The following is a 13,377-nucleotide window of genomic DNA, read 5'->3' as shown; positions in this document are numbered from 1 at the left end:
AGTGTGTGCAGGAGAGAGGGGAGAGGAAAGGAATGGGGAAGAGAGCGGGGGAGAGAGAGAGTGGGCAGAAGAGAGAGGGGAGAGAGGGAGAGAATGGGGAAGAGAGAGAGGTGTGAGAAAGAGTGGGGAAGAGACAGTTGGCAGGAGCGAGAGAGGGGAGAGAGGGAGAGAATGGGGAAGAGAGAGAGGTGTGAGAAAGAGTGGGGAAGAGACAGTTGGCAGGAGAGAGAGGTGAGAGAAAGATTGGAAGAGACAGTTGGCAGGAGAGAGAGAGGGGAGAGGAGGGGCCTAGGGGAGAGAGTGTGTGGGGGAAGAGAGAGCTAAGTAAACGAGAGAGGAGAAAGATAAATATAACTTGAGAGCTAGCGAAAAATATGTGAGTAAGAAGACAGATGAAAAAAGTGGGAACCAATCAACCAAAAAAAAGAGATTGAAACTACCAATCGGAGAGTTGCTTCGGAAATCGGTAAAATGGTGTGTCATGAAGGGTATATAAGCCTCATCGTAGAACAAACAAATTCTCTCATGGCTACATTACTTGTAACGTGGGTCCTCGCGTTACTACCTCTTCTCAACACAGCGTCGAGTGCACCAGGTGAGAAAGCTCTCTCTCTCTCTCTCCCTCTCTTTTCTCTCTCTCTCTCTCTCTCTCTCTCCCTCTCTCCCTCCCTCTCCCTCTCTCTCCCCCTCCCTCTCCCTCTCCCTCTCCGGCATTCCCCCCTCTCCTCTCCCTCTCCTCTCCTCTCTCCCTCCTCTCACTCTCCTCTCCTCTCACTCTCCTCTCTCTCCCTCTCTCCTCTCTCTCTCCCTCTCTCTCCTCTCTCTCCTCTCTCTCTCTCTCTCTCTCTCTCTCTCTCTCTCTCCCTCTCCTCTCCCTCTCCCTCTCCCTCCCCCTCCCTCTCTCTCTCCCTCTCTCTCTCTTTCTCTCTCTCTCTCCCTCTCCTCTCCTCTCCCTCTCCCTCTCTCTCTCCTCTCTCTCTCTCTCTCTCTCTCTCCCCCTCTCTCTCTCTCTCCCTCTCCCTCTCTCTCTCTCTCTATCTCTCTTTCTACCAATATATATCTATCTATCAATCTATCTCTCCCTCTCTTTATTTATTTATCTATCTCGATCTCTCTCTCTTGTCTCTCTATATCTCTATCTCCCCCCCTCTCTTTATTTGTCTCTCTATATCTCTATCTCCCAACCTCTCTTTATTTGTCTCTCTAGATCTCTATCTCCCCCCCTCTCTCTATTTGTCTCTCTATATCTCTATCTCCCCCCCCATTCTATTTGTCACTCTAGATCTCTATCTCCCCTGTCTCTCTATATCTTCATCTCCCCCTCTCTCTTTATCAATCTCTCTAGATCTCGATGTATCCCCCTCTCCCTATCAATCACTATCTATCTATCTAGCCGTCTCTCTCTCTCTCTCTATCAATCTCTTTATAACTCGATCTATCCCCCGCTCTCAATCAATCTCTAACTATCTAGTAATATATCTCTCCTATTTATTTCTCTCTCTCTCTCAAGCAATCTCTCTCTATATCTCTCTGTCTTCCAATCTCTCTATCTCCCAATCTATCTTTCCATCCATCTTTCAATCTATCTCTCCATCTCTCTAGCTCACACGCCAAAAAATGAAGAAGTATTCTACAGGGTATCCGAGGTTTTCTTACGAGGGAAACACAGGCCCCCAGAAATGGGGTGAGCTTAGCAAAGAGTACTCGCTCTGCGCCAACGGGACTCGTCAGTCGCCAATCGACATCGTTACCGCGGCCGCTGTCGTCGACACGAGCTTAAAACCACTTTGCAGCGCGTACAACGCAGCGAACGCTACCCTCGTCGACAATGGCTTCAACGTCATGGTGCGCTTGCATTTCTTGGGCTTTGTTTCTCGACAAGTACCGCTCATGGTGAGGTGTTTTTTTGACGAGAGAGAGGATGATGACGGTAGGTGAAGTATGGGGAAGAAGCAGGCGTAATCGTCATCGATGGCAAGGATTACAAGCTCGGCCAGGTGCACTGGCACTCGCCCGCTGAGCATACCATCGACGGAGTCCGGTAAGTCGGAAAGCCCCCCATTTCTTCTTTTTTCTTCCTGTTCTTCTTTTTCATGTTCTCGTTTTTCTTCTTCATTTTCTTTTTCTTTTTCTTTATTTCCCTCTTCTTCTTCGAGTTGTTTTCCCTGTACCTGTTCCAGTTCTTCTTCTTTAATTGCTTATTGCTTCTTCTTCTTCTTATTCTTCTTGTTCTTGTTCTTGTTCTTCTTCTTCTTGTTCTTCTTCTTCTTCTTCTACTTCTTCTTCTTCTTCTTGTTCTTGTTCTTCTTCTTCTACTTCTTCTTCTTCTTCTTGTTCTTGTTCTTCTTGTTCTTCTTCTTCATCTTTATCATCCAATTAAAAAAATTTAGTAATTCTGAGGTCCTCGTATCTGCCTCTTCTTCTTCTTCTTCTTCTTCTTCTCCGTAGCACTTTTTATTCTTTATCTTCTTCTCTATTAGTATTCATCAAGTTATGATTTTCATTATTCTTAGTATTCTTCTTTGTCTTCTTCGTCTTGTTCTCCGGCTTCTACATCTTCATAGCAGTTATTACTATGTTTCTTTATCTTCCTATTATTCTTCTTCATAGAACTTTTTTATAATATCTATTCATGTTTTTTTATGATTATTACCATTATTCCTTACAGCTACCCAGTCGAGATTCACCTTGTTCATGTGAATGCCAATGGGGGCATTAGCATAGTTGCTATTCTGTACAAGTATGGTCAACCTGATCCGTTCCTATCCCAGGTGAGAATCCCTCTTTTTACTTGATCTTCTTTTAAGCTCTACATTTTACGTTTGTTCTTAATTTACGTTCTTTTTTTCTTGCATTATAATTGTTGAGTTCCCCAGTGCTAGTGTCTGATCGGACTCTACAATGCTGCAGTTGAAAGAAATTGTGGGTCTTCTATCAAAGGAAGTACACAATGGAAATCCTCACGCAAACGTGACCGCAGGGGTAGTTGGCACAAAAGCTCTGGCGTACAAAACTTGTAAGTATTATAGATACGTTGGCTCCCTCACGACGCCTCCATGTACCGAGAACGTCATATGGAACGTTCTCGGCAAGGTATATGTTATCTCTCTAGAAGGCTACTTTGCTATTTGTGTATGTTTCTGGTTACTAGTCTAACGTTTGTATCTCTACTTGCTACTATTAGGTTATGGAGATGAGTGAGGAACAAGCTACGTCGTTGAGTTCGCTTCTTGAAAGGGATTGCCGGCATAATTCGAGACCCACTCAGCTTCTTAATGGCCGCAAGACCCTCCTCTGCCACGGAGCCGTCTGAGCAAGTGGAACATTGTATTCTCATCTTTGTCTTGCTAATAGATGAATTACAAGGACAACAAGTACAAAGATTGGGACCCCAGAAACAGTATATAGCAAAAGGAAATAAGAAATAGAAAGCAGTGTCTGTGGATTTATTCATCTTTCATGTTTTTCCCACTCAAAGAAAATGACAAAAAAGTATGTCTATTCAGCCGAACTCAGTTCCCTGGTCTGGCAATTAAGAATAAGCACGTTTACTAGAATTTAAATAGCCTGGATAATCGTTGTCGCATCGTCCCAAATATCAACGGCACTGCCTGTCTACTAATCTACGCGTGGTTTATTTTGCCAGGACCTAATCAGTTCCAGCATGGAAGCGAGATACAAAAATATAAAACTGTTCTCATACCCGAAAAAAAGTGATGACTCATAATATTGCCTCTAAGAACGTCATCTAGTGTTAGGCCCCTAACTAGGCGACATTCCCTGCCCAGAGGCCTGCGTGCTTATTAGGAGGGCGTGTCCGTTATAATTCGGCTCACGACATTAAAGGACTCAGTCATTATGGGTAGCGATGCCCAAGTACCTGATCTTTCAGGCCATTGCCACTGTTGGTGGTGATTCACGGCAGACTGTGCATGTGCCCGTCTGCGCCCAAGGCGGGACGGATCAGGTACGGTCCGCACGTGCTGGGCGCGCGGGCTGAACGATGTGTGTGTGCTCGCGCCAAGCGCCGCGCGCCAACGCCAAGCGCCACGCGCGGGTGCCAACGCTAACCGCCAGCGCCGAGCGCTGTGCGCGGTGCGGGACGCGCAAGCCGGGCGGCGTGCTGCGGTTGCAGCGCGAGGAGTTGTGCGGGGTGCCGCGCAGCGGCCGCGCGGGCAGCGCGTGCACTGCGTGTGCGGGGCGCGGGGCGTGGAGACATCCCGCCAGGAGACTAAGGCATGTGGTGCACTGAGAGCGCCAAGATGGCACAGCGGGCGCGTAGCGCTCCTGCGGGTAGTGCTGGGCGCACAGCGCCCAGCTCGTGGGCGCTGAATGCGGCGGCGTCGCGCAGACTGCGCGATAGAGTGTTGACATGGGTGCTGGTGGCGTGTGTGACCGTCAAGGCAGGGGTGGCGTGTGTGATCGCCAGGCCCGCGGGCGCGCGGCGCCCGGCCCAGCCCACTTGTGTAGTGGCAGAGCGGCGGCCCTGAGGCGGTGTGGCGACATTACTTCAGCGCAAAGCGCCTTGTCTCATTCGTTGCATCACCCCTCGTCTTCCCCCAAGTAATTATCCCCAATGATGATGTACTCTTTATGATATAAATGTCATGACACTATTCCTGATGGTGCTGAGCACCGCCATCTCCTCTAACCCCTTCTATGCGGTCTTAAGCAATCTACAAAGCTTCAACTACAAGAGATCAAGGCTGCTCAGTGTTTTGCCCGGAACATTGAGGCCGGCACACGCCAAATTCAAGCAAGAGACCTAGCTTGGGATTTAACCTTGTGACATCTAGCGAGATATACAAAAAATGATATCATTTCAGAATATATGTTGGTAGACTGACCAGGTTATGACTCACTATAAAGAAAATAATATCATGATTTAGTTTTCAGTATATCTATTAGAAGTACGTGTGAATTTTCAGGATACGACTTCCCTTGAAATCTGAATGTCTTACTATATTGTTTACATTTTATGCATAATCTCCATCAAATATAATTATGTAATTTAAAATTTCCACTCAAACGATATTTATACAATATGTTTTGATTTGGAATGATTTTACTATGTCTTACTTGAAAAATATAACACTTACTTCTACTAAAAGCTATCCTTTAGGATTTCCTCCTACCTGGCTGATTCCTTTTTGTAGTTTTTGAAGATAATAATCCACAAAATCACAATTCAAAACGGTTTATTATTTAAAACCAGTAGCGGTGCATGTGCCTTCTTGAGTTTGTCTTTTTTTTCTCATGCAGACTAAAAATATATTAATGAGACGTTTAAATTATTTCCAAATATCTTATCCATGCATTACATACACCTTCTAAAATAGCCGTACCACGTAAACACAAGCAACATGAAATATTTAATGCACTACTTCGATTGGAATTTGATGAAAATTTTGAATCATATTGAGGAGTAATTATAATCATCTTATATGAACAATTTTTTATAGGAAATCATGGGAAATTCATTCAAAACTTGACGCATGCTATAGAGTGTCCAAATTAATGAGGTTATACGACAAGGACCAAATCTCTCCTAATTAAATAAATAAAAATATCTATTGTAAAGATTTAAATACTTCATCAAATAAAAAAAGTTATAGTTTATAAATAGATCTGAAAGTAACTCGCATACAATATTTTTTGGTTTCAACATGTGAGTCATGCTTGACCAGACCTTAGGACAACCGCAGCTAAAAAAATATTTTCTTTTTTTTCATATAACATTGCAACTAAAATTTAGTTATTTATTTATAAAATTATTTACAGTTATTATTTTTAAAAACCCTAAGTTTGATTTTTTAAATTTTTTCTGATATTTAATCTTATTTTGGCTACTCTAAATTCTCAGCTTTTACATAGATAACCCTGAGTAAATGCTTGAACACAAGGATGGCTTCAAACAGAGTATTCTCATTGAGTATATTCTGTAATATTTGTTTCAAAATTATATTTTCCTAGTTTCATTTGATAACACCCAAAACAATTAAATGGATTTTCCCCTATCGATTGTGCCCTGTCCTGTGTTGCCATCCCATTCATTCAAACTGCAACCAATTATTGATATTGCCAATGGTCAGCTGTGCTAATAATTGCAAAAAGTTATCCTAATGGTATCAAATATTGTGCTGGAAGGAAAATCAATAATTACTGATTTTCATCAATTATTGATGCCATAGTTGGGAAGTCACAGGTTAATTGATTCTATTTTAATGCCCAGGGACATGTGGAAAAAGGTGTCCATTTTATTCACATTAAATCTCATGGAACACCTGTTAATATGTCACCACTAATTTTTTTTTAAGATTTTATAAATGTGATTGAAAAGTGGAGACACATGGAAGCACAACAGATTCAATAACTTTAATTGCATTAAACGTAGTTTGAAGGCTAAAACTTGGGGATGTGGCAGCACAAGAGGGGCCAATAAAGGAAAATGAGGGAGTATTTAGGAATCCTAGGATGGCTCATATCATTAGTTAAACAAGAAAATTGTAAAAAATATTTGGTGAATCCAAATATTTCATTAACACGAAGGTCCTACAAGGAGAGTTTAAAAATGTCTTAGAATTATCCTACTTCAAATCGTGATAATTGGTCATGCAAAAACAGATTCAAGATTAAGGTCACCTTTGTCTCCCTATCCTCTATCAATCTATACCCCATTGATAGTCCCTCATAATCATGTAAAAGTGATATTGGAACTACTCCTAAATTGGTTGGTCGAGGGGAAATTGTGAATTTTAGATCCATCCAGTTGGTGCAGATCATAGATCAAAGTTATAAGGCAAAAGAAAGGTAATGGGGTTTTCCTGTTTCTGGAAATTACAGTGATCCTGAAAAAAAATTAAGCGTATAACATGAGTTTATTGTGCTTATATTGTCTTCTTCTTATGGAGATCCATCCGTCCTTATCAATCCAGATCCCTCCATCACACCTAAATTTTGCCACCCACCATCATAATCCGACGTGTCCACTAATCCCATTTATATAAACATGTAAATATTTTAATGATCATATATATATGTCCTCAACTATAACCTCTAATATCACAATATTTCTTATCATGTCACTTATCTTATCTCATGCCCAAATAATTATGTTAAAATTCATTCATTCCATGTTGACACTACACTTTTTCACCTCTAAAAAATTATATTTTTTAAGATTCACGGTCATATATGAATTTTAATGATTGAATAAATTATCAACAATGTATTAACACATCAATATAAATTTTCCATCATATTTCCACATCAAGTTATGCAAGAAAAAAGTTATCTCAAAATTAGGGACCTCACATTGAGGAAAAGTTCACTTATAGTTTTGATGTTTATGATCTATGACATTGGTATATCTAAATTTAAAATTTGAATACTAAACATGATATTATTCTTTCATATGGTTTTCAATCAGCTTAATATATTTTCAAAGTTATCAAAAAAGTTATATGTTAAATATTTATGGCAAATGCATGTGAATTAAAATGTTTCTGTCAGTGATTTTGAAAAAATATTCAATCTAAATCCTTGTTTCATGTGGTCCTAAATTTTCTTTTTAATAATTGAAAAAAAATTACATTTTCAAATCGTGCAACCATGGGAGCATGTCCAAGAGATATCAATCTTCACATAATGCATAAATCAATTACTTTAAGAGAAATATCTCTAATAATTTATTATCCTATCCAGATTAATTGATCATGTTAATTTATTGTAGTCAACAAAAAATATTTACATAGTAGAGTGAAAAATAGTAATTGAAGCTGTAATTATTATCAAGAAGGTATAATGAATCATTTTTAGTTTATTAAGATATTTTTCATACATTTTCAAGTTCAAATTTTGTGAGATCCTGAGGTTATTAAGTAATAACCATCCAAAATAATGAAAAATAATGTGAGTTTTCATTTTATCTTAAGAGTGATTGTCTTCCTGCCTTAGAAAACAAGGTTTTCTATAAGCACTTCATTCAGGTCAGTATTTTAAATTAAATTAGTGCCAATTATGAGCATTATTTACACTTTACTTTTCCCAGTGTCAAATACATGGTAAAACAACCATATGGATTGACTTTATAATGTTTTTTACTTGTGTGCAGAAAATTTAATTCCTTAAAATTGGAAAATTTTGGGTTTTACTTTTTAATGTAAAAATAAATGGATTAAATTTCATAACCCTTTATTTATTTTTATTTTTTGACTTTCAGGTGGCATTAGTTATAAGACAAATTACTTTAGAGAAGAATACCAAAATTTTGATACGAAAAGGAGTTATAGACTTTGAGTGATGATCTTTTAAAGATTAGGAAATTTTCTGAATTTTAGTCTTAGTCTTTATGAATTTTTCCTATCTTGGTTGGATTAAAAATAAGAAAATTTTGGGTCGCTGCAACCATGATGATGTGGGAGCCCTGCAATCTGGGAGCGCTGCAACATGGCAGCAAACTGGCAAATCACAACAGATGATGCAGCATACATGTAATGATGACAATGCATGAACAGCCCACTACATGGTGTGTCATTAAGCCATCATTAGGGAATAGAGGCTTAATTCAGCTTTAGAGAAATTTGAAATAGAAATATTCCGCGTGTATTTATATTCTCCATGTGATTTATTCTTTTTTGATGTGGGATTTATAGTCTCCTTACTCTTTTTCATGACACGTGAGGTGTTAGATTAAAGTAACTTAACCTGGAATGTTTGATCCAATGTACTCTATTCACCAATTCACTTGCTTAAATTCAGAGTTGTTGAGCTGAATAGTTGAAGATCAACAACTAGGACTTAACTATAACATCAATCCAATCACAGATTGGATACATTGAATGATCAGAAGCAACTGGGTAGCATATATTATTTTACATGACTCGAGAAATAATCAAGGATTGGGTGGCAAAGCCAAGCTTAAGAATGAATCTAAATAAATCAGTGGATTGCATATAAAAGAGTGCCAATATAGAAATATTTGAAAACGATTTTAAAACTCTGGACTGTGATATTTTTCTGTTTTAAAATTTCTTTTTAGATATGATTTGAAAGGAAACAAAAGGTGCTCTGTCAAATACTAAAGGAAAATTTAGATGATTTAATTTTAATTTGATTTAATGAGTTGAGTTAAGGATTCAACTCTTGATCTAGACAAGAGGTGAACTAACGGCAAGTATATTTTATTTAATATATTATGATATTCAAGGGTACTTGTGAAAGTTAATCACCGTCGAGAAAGGCACGCTAATTTCTCAAACACCATGTAGCTTTCAAAACAAGGCAAAGCACGCAAGTAGCTCATAGATATAGGGACAGTATAAATTTGCTTTTATGCTTAGTATGTGGGTATTATTATGATGAAACTATAGCATTAAGTTTGGATTTTATATATATTGGCATTATATATATATCAAAATAATATCATTTCATACTTTGTTGTTCATGAAGGGATGTCTCTCATAACACCCGATACATATATCTGAATATATTTTGATATTGATTAGGGTCCACAAAATTATACATCACCCGAGTCAGGCAACATGTGATAATAATAACATGAAAATTAATATGTTTAATTGATGAATTTTACATTACATTTATGTGTTTTAATGACCATATTTGCATGTTATCATATACAAATGGAGATAAATGATATACATTTTGATTTTATTGTTAAATTTACAGTATTTTTATATGGTATTTAACCTCATTTCATTGAAGAAATATTTTTTTACAGGGCTTAAAATACTTGGCTAAATATTGCCATTCAAAGGGAGCATCAATTATCCAATGATTGTGCTCTGCGGACACAGACAATGACGTGTCAGAATGCTATCCGAGAAGGGGGAAAATGAGAAAAAATGCGCCAACCAATCAGAAAATGCCATTTCCTAGCTTCTTGGAGGAGAGATAAATTAATCCAACGGCTAGGATTAATCCTCAGTAAAACGATGATATCTTGAGATCTACCTGTCCAATTGAGCTGAAATTTTGAGGGCATGTTTGTCTTTTCTCCCTCTACAATCTAGACGGATGGATATTTAAATAGATGTCTTGAAAAAGGTGAAATTGACTTTTTGAAGCTCTCCCCAAGGATTTGGCCTAGAAGGACACAGGAGTTGCTTTGGAAGTCGATAGATCTTGATTCTGCATTCAAAGTTATAAGTTTCTGATTTGTATTTTGAACTTCTTCTTGAGAGATTCTAAAACGCCTTGGTATGGCCGAAATGTACATGCCCAAGAAGTTATTTTGAATGAAATTAGCATTGCAATTTGAGTCTGATTAGAGATCTGATTTTTAATCTTTAGTTTTAAATAGATCTGGAACAATTTTTAGAATTTTTAATTAGGGCCGGATTTCACTTTTTCCCCAAATTCTTCATTTTCTCTCTCTAGGTTAATTCTTCTGTTTTCTCTCTCAAGATTTCAAAAGTTATTGTTTGAAAATTCAATTCAATATAAAAAAAACCTAAATATAAAATTTCATTAAAAAATTCATCCATCTTGAAGTGCAATTTCAAAAACCCATTTTTGAATATTAATTCCCAATTTTAATTCAGAAAAATTGTCTTAAAATTTTATAATACTTGGGAAATTAATAAGTCAAATTAATCTGATCTGATAATTAAAATTGAACTGTTTTGAGTGTTTTGACCGAAGATATTTAAAATCAAAATTAAGTTTTTACTTAATTTTGATTAATTAAAAACATAAATAAATATAATTAAGGTTTATTAATTGCAAAATTAATTCATTCTTCAATTAATTTATTAAAAATTGGATAAAAATTCTTCCTTGTTTCCTCCCTGTGGTTCGACTTCTTGCTTTCTCTATACTCTGTATTTAGTGATTATGGGTATTTATAAATTTTATTGTATAAGTCTAAACGCCCAATCAACGACGTATTTACACATCAATTTTAGGCTTATCAGATAGCTTGACGTCTAACGCAGGAATGTGTTTTTCCAAGTATCTTGGTAAAGAATACATAGAAGATGAAACCCTCAACGTTTGGACTAAGGTTTGCCCATTTCTTCATTTATTTAATACGTATATGCTCATACCATCCGATTAGGAACAACTGAATTATTTTCAAATAAGATTAAGAAGCTCAAAACTATATCAACTATTTTAATCCACACCATATTAGTGATGTATTACCTCCTGGAATTCAATAAGTAAATTTTTTTTACCAAATAATAGATGGTAGTCGAGCTTAAAAATTTACGATAAGATACGTGTCTAGTCCAAACTCCCTTATTCATTTCATGTTAATGATGTCATTGACAACGTTGATGAATTTTGATGATAGAGAGTTGGCACTATAATTTGGGGGATTAATATGTAAAATAACATTGAAGAAGCTCAAATCCATAAGACAGTGCAATCCACACCACTTAGGTGATTTATTACTGCCTGACCGTCAATACACAAGAAAAATGTAGCAAATATTAGATATTATTCAAGCTTCAAACTTCATCACTAGAAATATATCCAAAGCATAATTGACTGATTTGAGGTTCCCAATGATGATGAGGATAACTTTGAAGAATTTGGATGACAGACATTTAACAGCGGCATTTTAGAGATCATTATGATCAGATAGCTTGATGATGTAGAAGCCCAAAGCCATAACACCTAATTCAAAGCTCATTGTTTACATGATTTCTTACCATCGGGCGATCAATAAGCATGAAAGATGCAGCAAATATTACATACTATTCAAAGCTTCAAAAATCACCATGGAGTCATGTCTAAACAGAATTTACTAATTTCATTTGAGATTGAGGATGAAAATTATGATAACCTTGATTGATTTGGATGAACATTGTCATACAAAATGAACATTGGACAATCTCAAAACCATAAAACCTCATGCGATGCACATTATTTTTTCAAAAATTATATCATGCATTTATTCAAACCCCACCTTGAAGATTTTATTTAATTTAAGTTCAAGAAAAATTATACAGAATTTCTTCTATTGTAGTGCCTCTTGATGTACGAGAAATGGATCTCTAGTGGGTTGTAGTAGTATACTCCTAGGTTGAGTGATTAGTGAACAATATCTAGTTTTTTTTGGGTCTCCACTGCGTAGAGTCGTGCTTGGGATAAAATTAGTCATTTTTTCTAGTCATACGCACATAATGAATTTTATTTAGCCACAAAGCTATCTTTTTAACCTATTTATGTATCATATTTACCTTTTTCGTGGCCTGCTTTAAACAGTTTCACTCATTGTTGTTTATTCCAATAGTAATATGTTTCACTCATATCCTGTATTATAGTATTACACCCAATGAGAAATATGTTTCACTCATGTCCACCAGCTCTTTCCATAATGGCGAGGGAGTTTATCATAGGTGTTATAGTATTCGATGAATATTTTTAACACCTAATGATCATCTTTCTAGCTTTCCAAGGTGAATTCCCAATCCAAGGAAGTTCAAGGGCATTTATAGAGGACTAATAATTAGTTGAGTTAAAGGGTATGATAAAAGTTTAAAATAATTAAATATTTTGAGAATGATATTTTACTGTTATATTTATGGTGTTTTTATGAAAATTTTTAAATCATATTCCATGAGAAATTTTTTTAAGTCTGAGTTGCTTTAGAATCTCATGAAATTAAATAAAATAATTTTATAATTAAGATTATGTTTTTTCAAAAATTTTGATGTTATATTTGGAGAGATATATTTGAGTGGAAATATATATAAGATTTTTTGGAATTATTTAAAAAGAAAACCTTTTCACATATATATTTGGAAAGCAAATTATACATTATTTTGTGGAGAGGTCCTTTGCTCATCATGATGTAGTCATATAACTTATAAATTTTATTTATCTCTCCAAATATAAATAAACAATTAAGTACTATCAACAAAAAATTTGAGTTCAACTATCAACAAAAAATTAAGACCCCCAAATTTGAGTTCGTCAAGTACCCAACATCCTATGACAAATTCAAGAACTGTATATCATATGTTGTCAGTCTATATCTTATACCACCATTCACATGATAAGATATATCTATGTATTTGTATTTAAATATGAGATATCTATATTAATTTTGTCAATAAAATTTTCTAATATGTAATTTATCTGCTATTAGGTTATTCCCTTTCTATACAAATCAAAATAAATTTATACATATGAACTATCTCCCATATCCATACTTTCTCTCTCAATGAATATAACCCATTCTCTATGTGTTATGAAACTAAATCGAATAGTTAGTTATACATGAACCTTCTGAAATATGTCCAATAACATGCATTCATATTATTTTCTACCTTCCGAATCCATATCATTCCATTTTAATTGGACATTTAAATATGCATGTTATCATTGATTTTGTCATTGTTCCAACAT

At 36.1% G+C, this 13,377-nt stretch overlaps 1 protein-coding gene across 1 annotated transcript; it reads left to right on the top strand.

The window, feature by feature from the left end:
* Positions 1-471: 471 nt before the first annotated feature.
* Positions 472-3,511, top strand: LOC144716350 (alpha carbonic anhydrase 1, chloroplastic-like). The gene is made up of 6 exons (XM_078591468.1): positions 472-595; positions 1,637-1,845; positions 1,935-2,041; positions 2,669-2,771; positions 2,911-3,093; positions 3,185-3,511. The coding sequence occupies exons 1-6, from the start codon at positions 472-474 to the stop codon at positions 3,311-3,313; spliced, it is 855 nt and encodes a 284-aa protein (XP_078447594.1). The 3' UTR covers positions 3,314-3,511.
* Positions 3,512-13,377: the final 9,866 nt, after the last annotated feature.

This window comes from Wolffia australiana, chromosome 20 (genome assembly GCF_029677425.1).
Source record: "Wolffia australiana isolate 7733 chromosome 20, ASM2967742v1".
Taxonomy (NCBI): Eukaryota; Viridiplantae; Streptophyta; class Magnoliopsida; order Alismatales; family Araceae; genus Wolffia; species Wolffia australiana.
The sequence above is the reverse complement of the archived record's forward strand: the minus strand, read 5'-3'. Positions and strand labels throughout refer to the sequence as shown.

Excerpts from the sequence above, each read along its gene's own strand:
- LOC144716350 (XM_078591468.1), top strand. The coding sequence starts at position 472 with ATGGTGTGTCATGAAGGGTATATAAGCCTCATCGTAGAACAAACAAAT. Across the intron at positions 1,846-1,934 it reads ACAATGGCTTCAACGTCATG|GTGAAGTATGGGGAAGAAGC; the intron begins GTGCGCTTGCAT and ends TGATGACGGTAG. Across the intron at positions 3,094-3,184 it reads TATGGAACGTTCTCGGCAAG|GTTATGGAGATGAGTGAGGA; the intron begins GTATATGTTATC and ends TGCTACTATTAG.